This window comes from Garra rufa, chromosome 16 (genome assembly GCF_049309525.1).
Source record: "Garra rufa chromosome 16, GarRuf1.0, whole genome shotgun sequence".
In the NCBI taxonomy this organism is placed as follows: domain Eukaryota; kingdom Metazoa; phylum Chordata; class Actinopteri; order Cypriniformes; family Cyprinidae; genus Garra; species Garra rufa.
The window spans coordinates 40,773,901-40,784,717 of NC_133376.1; the positions used below are offsets into that span (position 1 = coordinate 40,773,901).

Sequence of the window (10,817 nt, forward strand, 5' to 3'; positions counted from 1 at the left end):
CGTTAATAAAACTCTTATGTGTCACCTTTTAATTAAATATTACTACAGTAAGTCACACTGGGCTTTTCTGTCCTGCATCAGGTCTCAGAGCTCAAATGTTTTATTCTATTCATATCCTTTTTTTGGTTAAATGCATTGAAGCTTTCTAAAACATCCCCTTGATAACCAGCTTTCAGTCAGTTTATTCTCATCACATCAAAACCAAAATGAACTTTCTTTAAATAAATATTTTTTTTTTATTCTGTTATTGGCTTTTACACGTATAAATCAGACATTATGTTATAGTTTTATCAAAATAGTGGAAAATACTGATGTTACATAAGTAACAAATGTAAAAAATAAGAAGTTCAATCTTACTTCCGCTGAAAGTAAGAACCTCATTTCCAGCATATGAAAAATATCCATAAAAACGCTGATGAACCTTTAAGTTAATAAACAGTAAAAAAGTAGAAACAGTACATTTTAAAAACATTGAACAAAATAAAACAACAACAACAAAAACGTGTAACGACAGAGAACATTGACTTCCAAGAGCTTCCACATGAATACAAAATGTACACAAGTTCATAGTTTCATAGCAGGTGGGCATTGCGTTAGACGGGTCAAACGTGTTTGTACGAAACCTGCGATACACCAATACAAACAACCGTTCAAAGTCATAGTGTCCGTGCTCCCAAATGTAAATCCTCAAATATCCAGAAGGCAGAGGCCTGATTAATCTCATATCTGGAGGTTTTGTTGTTTTAGACGGCAGCCAGTTATTCAGGATGAGAAACACCCGTTCTTGGCGGACTGTTCCAGAGCTTTTCTTTCTATTTTGGCTGGAGCGTGCAGAACCGGGGCCAAATGCTCTTCACACCGAGCTCATGGATGTGCTTCCTAGAGGTCGAGGCACTAACACACAGGAAAATCAGCCAAATGGACGGAGCTCAGACTCCTGGGCTGCAGCGCTGGAGGGTCATCACGACCCTTCATTATGACCAACTTTATTTGAGCACTCTGATCTCAGTCAGAGATGGACCAGAACTGATTCATTTCATATGTGTGTTTGTGGTAGCGCCGCACCTCTTCCAGACAGATGTGGTTGGTGTGTTTGTAGGAAGGGGTTGCACGACTATTCGTTTACTAGTCAGTGGATCACTGTTTATCTTAACATAACTGACTCATAATACGGCATCCATCATCAGCGGTCTTCTGCTGCTGGTAAATGCACTGCTCAGAAAACCTTAGTCATTAGACGGCACCAGTGGGGTTCAACTGGCAAGTGCTCTGGGTTCACTAAATTACAAATATAATTGGCCAAGACTGTACAAAGATGTAGTCACTGGGATGCACCATTGCATAATCCATGACTAGTCAACCCAACACATCGACTAATGGTCAGTGCAACCCCTAGTGTGTTTCTGTATTGCACTTTGTGAAGGGTGTTGGGTGCTCGTCTTTTAAATCAGTGCTCTGCCTTGCTGCATTTAAGTTCGTCTTAATCAAATATCACAAATCAGTATTTCATATGTTTCGCCACGGCTCCTGACTCCAGTCTTAGAGGGCAAAGAGATGAGGACTCAGTGCTTCTCATACATACTGCTCAGCTTCGCCCTCATTCAGAATTGTGATGGAGCCGTCGCCGCTCTTCATTTCGATGTCTTTAGCAGCAGAGTTCTCAGGTAGCAGTGCTAAGTCTTTAAAAACATCCACATAGTGGGTGAACCCCGGACCCCAGTTCAGTAGGTTGTCCCAGTTGAAGTTATTGGACCCTTGGCCCAGTTTGTGGGGTAAAGTGTGGTGCTGATACTCCGATAGGGTGTTGTGGCCGCTGGCCGGCCCACCCTCGGCACGTCGGCTGGAGTATCTCCTTTGTCGCAGCCTCCCTCCGTGGTCCTCGTCGTCGGCATCCGATTCGTTGACCTGCGAGAGCTTGGGCATGCGAGAACTGTAGGAGACGGCTTTCTCGCGGTCGTACTCCATCTCCGAGCAGGTGAAGGAGTCGTGGGAGTCGCTCTCGGAGGAGGATTCCGGAGCCGGGATGCCATCTGCGGGATTCCGCACACGTGAGAGCGGTCGACGGCAGTCTTCCTCAGACGAAGAGCGGCCGTGATCGGCACTGCAGATGCTGGGATTTCTGGGACGAGGTGTGTTGAGGCGTTCCACCTCCTCTATAGACAACCCCACAGGTGGGCCGCTCTCCAACGGGATCTGCTCGATTGGCTGCTTGAGACGGCTCCCCGGCCGAGAGCCGTGGCCCGCCATGGTCTGAGGGCTCTTGCTGCGCCTGCCCAATCGGGTGGCGTAGTTGAACATGCCAGGCTGGCACACGTCGCCATGAAGATCGAGAGGGCTGCCCTCACGCCGTGCCAAGTTGAGTTCACGGGTGGGAGTGTTGCGGTAGAAGGAGGATGGCTTGGTGAAGGGTGCCGGGCTGTGGCGTGACAGGGGATTGGGTGTGGGGCAAGCTGAATGGCTGAGCGGGGTGGAGCGAAGCCCCTGGGTGTAGGTCGGCTGGTAGGTGTAGCTGGTGGCACCTAGTGGAAGAGGGGACTGGCGGGCAAATCCCAGTGGACTGTGGCGCTGAATGGAGAACTTGGGAGTGTGGCTACGGAAGTGTTTGTAGTGCTGGATGATGTCGGCGTCTGACGGAGCAATGCTGCTAGCGTTGTCAATGTCGTAGTGTTCCATATCAGCCTCTGGTCCTGCACACGGAGCACAGGGGGCGCTGGGAATGGTTTCGTTGTTGTGTGGAATGTCAGTTTCGTCGTATATCAAGTAGGGGTTCTCCCGCTCTATGATGTCAGGTTTGGGGTTTCCCTCTGGCTGTTTCCGGACCGTCATGTCGTCTCCGTAGGGTGGGATGTTATCCGGATCATCGAACGCCACATTCTCGCTGCCTTTCTTTTTCTTTTTCTTCTTCTTCTCCTTTGCTTTCTTCTCATCCTTTGGCACTTTGGTTTTCTTGCGGCCCTTGCAGTGGTTGCACAGTATGAGACTCAAAACCACCAATGCCAGGACAGTTGCGCAGCTGCCTACAATTGCAGGAACCGCCCAGATGGGCAGAACCATCTCCTCGGTGGTGGCGCTCGGACTACAGGTGAACCCTCCGTTGGCTCCCAGCTTACACTCTGTACCCTGTGGACACCGGACTCCCAAACAGGCCACTAGGCTCTCGCAGACTCTGCCCGTGTAGAACTCCTCGCATGCGCAGGTGAAGCCTCCACGAATGCCAGGCACGCAACTGCCACCGTGCTGGCAGGGGTTTGAGGCGCAGTCGCCCGGTGGAACACATTGGTAGGTGTACCACTGGTTGACACACATGAGCCCGTCCCAGCATGGGCTGCTCTCACATAGATTTGGGCCACGACAGCCAATCTTCACAGAAGGATCTGTCTTGGAGATGGAGACAGTCCTGTGATCGCCACTGAAGGGGAGCATCTCTCCGTTATATTTCACATAGGCATAACACCCATCAAAACCTAGAAACAGAGAGAGGAACATTAGCTGAAATTATCCCAGAGTACTGTTTTAGATGTACATGCTTCTAAACGGCAGAAAAAAAGTGATCAGTTACAGTTTGTTTTTATGTCAGTCAGGGCATATTTTTAACTTAACAAGTGAGGGACTAGAGCTTCCCCAACATGATGCAGAAATGAGACTGACTTGAAGAAATGGACATTGCTTAGTTTAACGCTACACAGGGAGACATTTTGTTTGGGTTTCTGATTGCTATAGCATCAGCCAACGTAGAGCAAAATTCTCCCCCTGGGATACACATCAACAAATCGTCGCTTTTACATTAGGAGGAAAGGAAACAGACTCTTCTCTTCAACACAAGTATCCTGCAAGCCAGAAATTCAACCTTTTAAGACCACGCCATCTGGGAAAAATCTTGATGTCACTGATTCAGACCTGCACTATCATGTTGCTTAACAACGAACCGTCAACAATGTAAATCGATGTTTATTGAATTTATGCCCCATTCAAACACGGAACATTTGGTTCTGTTTATTAGAGGGAAATGCAGACTGGCTCAATTCTATTTCTCGTTTTCTCTCTTCCAGCCCTTGAAACCAGAAATTACACGACCTTACGTGCACAAAAACATGTTTACCTTAAAATAGTTTAGGTAATTTCATTTGATATTTAGATTTTTGCCAGTAAAGAGTGGGTTACAACCCAACTGCTCAATTTGACCATATATGAACATCAGCTGGTGATCTTTTTTGCTCAGAGGTTCCTCAGTAAAATTTCATTTAAACATCAACTTTGTTTTATTTTTCAGGAGAAACAGGCAAAAGTTAGTCAATAGCTGACAGAAGTAATGTGGATAGCAGCTCACATTATGTACATACTCGGTGAGTCTTTGGTAAATCTAAGCAAAGACACTACAGACACAAGCAACATTACTGGTTCTTTTTGCAGAAAAAACATCTTTTGTAAATGATTTTTTCCCTTTCCTATGGGACTTCACCGAACACATCTCGCTCAGCCTGTCTGGGACTCTAATAAAGATTCCAGTCTTATCGCAGGCTAAACGGTGTGTCTTTTCTCTCTGTGAGTGCTCTAGACTGAAGTGTCTGCAAGCGACTGTTTTTAATGGACAATTGTTCAGCTCTGTGGATTGCTGCACTGTGCAGGTCCTACAGAGGAAAGTTCAGACATTCTTTTCTGTTGGCAGTCCGCTGTCTAACCTAGTTAGCACACAAACACGCACACTCTCTCTGAACTTTCTCCTGTCACTTTCACTCGTAGAAGAAAAACACTCCCAAGTTTTGATTTGGGCAGAAAATCCGAATGCGCGTGCCAACTATGACGCATCCGCTGCCAGCGAGTCAGATGTTCCTCATTGCTAAAATTGTTTAGTTCATAATTAACATGCAATTATGTCAGTGTCATTTCTGCTGATTTAAAATATTTACATATTTTATTGGAAGCAGCCTACAGTGCAAATGTCACCGGGATGTTTGCACTGTGGTCTGGGCAAACGCTTATAGCCATTATTATAAGAGGTCATACAGAGTGTGGACTGATGGGAACTGACCTGGGCTGGTTTTCTGTTGCGTTGGTCTGGCCGGGACTCCTCCGAGAGACAGCGTGTGCACGTCAATCCCTCCGAAGTCCTGCGTATTGTGCAGAATGACTTTGGAGCTGGACTCATCGATCCGCAGAATGGTGGATGACCCATTTCTCTGAAGCAGGAGTGTGTGCCATTGACCGTCAGACAAAACAACATCTCCCACAATCCTCTCCACCTTACCGGCGACTCCAGCATCAGACACGTACTGCAGCAGACCGTTCTTCAGCTGAGACAGAAAGAGCGAGAAGATCAATAAATGTGATGTGAGCATTTCAAATATAAAGCAGGGTTTCATGTGCCACAGAAATGCAATTTTCAACATATCATACATTATGAGCATTTAAACGTAACTAATAAAAACTGAATATATAAAAAAGCTCATTTAAAACAAATATGTAACCCTGGACCACAAAACCAGCCATAAGGGTCAATATTTACATCATGTGAAAGCTGAATAAATAAGTTTTCCATTTTTTTTTTTTTTATTGATTTCCACAATATTTGGCCGCGATACAGCTATTTGAAAATCTGGAAACTGAGGGTGCAAAAAATAGAGACATTGAGAAAATTGTAAAAAAAAATAATAATAATAATTTTTTTTTTAAAGTTAAATCAGCTTAAAACTACAAGTCATTTTAACTCAAATAAAATAAAATGAGTTGATTAACTTGTGAGTTGAAATGACTTAAGTTGGTGAACTTAAAATTTTAAGGCAGCTGCTAAACTTAAGCTTTTAAGCTGAAAATGGTGAAAACTTTTTACAGTATAGCAATGCATATTACTAATCAAAAATTAAGTTTTGATATATTTAAAGTAGAAAATTAACAAAATATCTTAATGGAACTTGATCTTTCCGTAATTCCAATGACTAATATATTAGAACTGCCAAAGTTGGGACATGCCATCTAAGTAGGCAGCTCACTAGATTTTGTAACAGAGCTATGTAATACATGTGCAAATCTGACTGATTCATTACTGAAATGGAAAAAGAAGGGACAACAGAAAAGAACTGCTGTGGAGAAGGAAAATGATTTACAGGCCTACAAAATCTGGAAATGGAAAATCCGTCTTGAACAAAGAACAAATCTGAGATGTGCGACACTGAGATACTGTGAATGTGTTTGTGTCTTTGTGTTTGTGCGTTTTTGAGTAGTAGCTCTCTGCGGCCTCACTAGTCGTACGGGACGTCCCGTCAGCAGCTGCAGTGGACGGAGAGGCGAGGGGGAGCGAGTTCAGCCGATTGGCCGTGAGCCCAGAGCTGGAGCCACACACAAACGCACTTACCCTGACGGTGGTGTAGTTGGAGCTCTCCTGTGCGTGCAGCAGAGTTCCAGAGCCGCTGCGCGTGCGGAACTTCAGCTCCAGGCTGCTGTATTCTGGGACGGGTCGGCCGGGGTCCTGCAGCGCTCGTGCCAACAACACGTCTCTCTTGCGTGTCTGACTCAAACCGTAGTCCAAACGACCTGAACCGTCCAGAGATAGAGCCGTATCTGCAGTGATGTCTGAGAGAAGCACACAAGGACTTTAGATTAGATTCCTTCATGGATCTATTTGCACATCATGATGTGATGAAGAAAAAAGCAACAATTCCTAACTCTCACATAAAATATTTGGTGTTTAATGCACTTATATAAACCAGCACATACAGAATCCAAACAGCATGCTTTTGACTGGTTGGTTCTCATGTCATGCTTCTTTTGTTGCTCTGGCAAATGGAAAACGCACATTACGTGCATATTCACACTAGTTCTGTTTTGGTGAGGTTATGCTTTTTAAAGTATTACTGACATTATAGGTGAATAATTAGAAATTATTTTCTCAGGTTATTTATTTACAGTAAAAACAAAACAAAAAGTTTTCTGAAATGTTACATTTAAATATGCAAATCTAGACGTTGTCCAAAATAAATATGCGCTCATTTGCAAACATTTCTAGAAGAGAAATGTGGATAAATCACTTGATAAATCAGAAAATACTGTCAACAGCCAGAAAAAATACATTTTTACCTTGTTTTGAGAAATAAAATGTTATATAAATCAGTATGAATGACACAGTATATGAACAAATCCCTCTGTAAAGACCTTCAGAATCTAGAAAGGAATAAAACTGCTAAGTTTGACATTTGTAAGTGTAAATCAGTGTGAATGACATATGAGCAAAGCCCTTTTTGTAAGTAACATCTGTAAGTGTTACGTGGAGAAACAAACTCATGACCTTTAAAGAAATGCATTTTAACCATGTTTTCAGGAATAAAATGTTGTATAAATTAGTGTGAGTCATATATCAACAAACCCCTCAGTAAAAAACATCAGAATATACATAGGAATAAAACTGCTAAGTTTGGTGTTTTTAAGTGTTGCTAACATGGAGAAACAAACTAATGCCCTTTTAAGAAATGCATTTTAACCATGTTTTTAGGAATAAATTATTCTATAAATCAGTGTGAATGATATATGAGCAACCCCCTCAGTAAAAACCTTCAGAATATAGATAGGAATAAAACTGCTAAGTTTGGTGCATGTAAGTGCTGCTGAAATTGAAAACAAAGCCACAGAATTTTCAAAATATGCATTTTCACCATGTTTTTAGAAATAAAATGTTGTATAAATCAGTGTGAATGATATACTGTATGAACAAACCCCTCAGTAAAAACCTTCAGAATACAGATAGCAATAAAACTGCTAAGTCTGGTGTTTGTAAGTGCGTTTAAAGTGGAGAAACAAACTCATGACCTTTAAAGATATGCATTTTCACCATGTTTTTAGGAATAAAATGTTGTATAAATGAGTGTAAATGATGAATCAACAAACCCTTCTGTAAAAGCCTTTAGAATATACTTAGGGATAAAACTGCTAAGTTTGATGTTTGTAAGTGTTACTGAAGTGGAGAAAAAACTCACAGCATTTAAAAATATGCATTTTCATCATGGTTTTTAGGAATAAAAACTTATATAAATCAGTGTGAATGATATACTGTATGAACTAACCCCTCTGTAAAAACCTTCAGAATACAGGTAGGAATAAAACTGCTAAGTTTGGTGTTTGTAAGTGATTCTAAAGTGGAAAAACAAACTCATGACCTTTAAAGATACGCATTTTCACCATGTTTTTTAGGAATAAAATGGTTTTTTTTTTTAAATCAGTGTAAATGATGTATGAACAAACCCCTCAGTAAAGTGTGATAGGAATAGTATAGGAATAAAACTGTTAAGTTTTATGTTTGTAAGTGTTACTGAAGTGGAGAAAAAACTCACAGCATTTAAAAATATGCATTCTCACCAGGTTTTTAGGAATAAAATGTTGTATAAATGAGTGTAAATGATGAATCAACAAACCCTTCTGTAAAAACCTTTGAAATATAGATAGGAATAAAACTGTTAAGTTTGGTGTTTGTAAGTGCTTCTAATGTGGAAAAACAAACTCATGACCTTTAAAGATATGCAGTTTCACCATGTTTTTAGGAATAAAATGTTGTATAAATGAGTGTAAATGATGAATCAACAAACCCTTCAGTAAAAACCTTTGAAATATAGATAGTAATAAAACTGCTAAGTTTGGTGTTTGTAAGTGCTTCTAAAGTGGAAAAACAAACTCATGACCTTTGAAGAAACGCATTTTCACCATGTATTTAGGAATGATATCTTGTATAAATGAATGTAAATGATGAATCAACAAACCCTTCAGTAAAAACCTTTAGAATATAGATAGGAATAAAACTGTTAAGTTTGGTGCATGTAAGTGCTGCTGAAGCGGAGAAAAAACTCTTTAAAGATATGTATCGTAATTGAAATCTACAGACGCAAACAGATAAAGTGCAATAAAATAAACACTTAAATACACATTTTGTGTATTTCCTTTCCAACAGTCAAAAGACAGCCTAAAATTTCAATTAATGAATAACAAATGCTAATAAAATATTAGATTTAGTCATTCCGAATTGCGAAAACTCACATTTCTCACAGGTGGGTCCAGTGAAACCTTCCATGCATTGGCACTGCTGCCACGACCACATGTCCAGACACGTCCCACCGTGTCTGCAGGGCTCGGCGACACACGCGCCCTCTAACCTGGGGCATCTGTGGATGAAACGTGCACAAAAGCCTTCAGCGGGGAACATCTCACCAACACAAGAGTCTATGACTCCAACATTAGCATATATGCAAAAGAGCTGCATTCATTTCAAAGCACCAGTCACCTGAAATAAAATCAACACTATTCAACCTGCTCCAGAAAATTCAAACAGCTATCAAAAATAACTTCAGCCAGCTGGAGCCAGCTTTCATTTTGCATTCACAGATGTCCAGAGAGCCGAATGAGCTGTCGGTCAGTGACACGGCTCGTGTTTTGTGTTTGTGTGATTGGTGACGGACCTGTCCAGGATGCCGTGCGAAGCCAGAGCTTGAGACGGTTCCAGAGGACGTCCATTGACAGCGAACTCCATGATGCACCCGACAAAGTCATGCGTGGCCACCTGACCTCGACGATGCAGGAGGGCCTCAATCGACCGAACGCCCCCAACAGACAGACGATTTGGTTGGACATCAAGAATCCTGAGAAACGAGACAACGATATCAGACAGAAGACAAGAAAGCCCAACAATTTTCATTGGTAACATTAATTCTTTAAGACAGACTGACCGTAAGCTCTGAGGTTAAGTAATATTTACAAGAACAAATATCTCTCAGTGGGATCAGAAAAACAATATTGTTTTCCATTTGAATTAAAATTATTTTTCTGACCTCACTGGCAGATGTTTTTTTTTTTTTTTTTTTTTTGCAGAAACAAAATTTTGATATTTTTATCTGTCATTTTACTTCTCAAGTATCTTGTTTAAAAAATGTTTAGATATTTATACTAGAAAACAAGACAAAAAATACTAAGAAAATAATGTTTGCAGTGTAGAATTTAGTGTGATTTCAAAATTGTTTAAATGCTTTAAAATTCTCGTTTAAAGAACTACACATAATTTTGAAGTGAGATCTGCCAACCATCTACCAATAATTTGAATATTTAAAAAAAACATATTACCACATATCAATGAAGAAATATGTACATAACATATTTTATTTATTATATTGTAGCATTTAATATTTTTAATATAAATATGTTTTAATATACAATATTTTAACTTATATAACATATTTAACTAATATATATTTTCTAAATGTTTGTAAAATTGTGAATAATCTTAGACCCACAATCCCAACCATCTAGCAATAATATTTTTTAATAAAAAAGATTAATAATAATATATATTCTTTGATGAATAACAAGTAAAAAAACAGAATTTATTCAAAATGTAACAATTTAAATGTATGCTATCACTTTTTATTAATTTAACACATCCTTGCTGAATAAAAGTTCAAAAAAATTATATATATATATATATATATATATATATATATATATATATATATATATTAGGGCTGTCAAATGATTAATCACGATTAATCACACCTGAAATAAAAGTTTATGTTTACACACTAAATGTGTGTTTACTGTGTATATTTATTATGTACTGTATATATAAATGCACACACATACATGTATAGATTTAAACAAATATTTATATGAATGAATAGTTATACTTCTATTTAATTTAGACTATATATAGAATTATAAATATTTTCTATATAAATCTAAAACTAATTCTTGAAAATACATGTATGTGTGTGTATTTATATATACATAATAAATAAACACAGAAAACACACATTTAGTATGTAAACATGAACTTTTATTTTGGATGTGAT

General features: G+C 39.7%; 1 protein-coding gene across 1 annotated transcript in view; it reads right to left on the bottom strand.

Moving 5' to 3' along the window:
• Positions 1-212: 212 nt before the first annotated feature.
• Positions 213-10,817, bottom strand: part of fat4 (FAT atypical cadherin 4) — an 82,077-nt gene continuing 71,472 nt past the window's right edge. The window contains exons 11-15 of the mRNA XM_073820248.1: positions 9,435-9,614; positions 9,016-9,140; positions 6,350-6,567; positions 5,030-5,291; positions 213-3,464 (exon numbers count right to left, since the gene is read on the bottom strand). Of these exons, the coding sequence (XP_073676349.1) occupies positions 1,573-3,464; positions 5,030-5,291; positions 6,350-6,567; positions 9,016-9,140; positions 9,435-9,614 (2,677 nt within the window). The 3' untranslated portion in view covers positions 213-1,572. The remainder of the gene's footprint in view (positions 3,465-5,029; positions 5,292-6,349; positions 6,568-9,015; positions 9,141-9,434; positions 9,615-10,817) is intronic.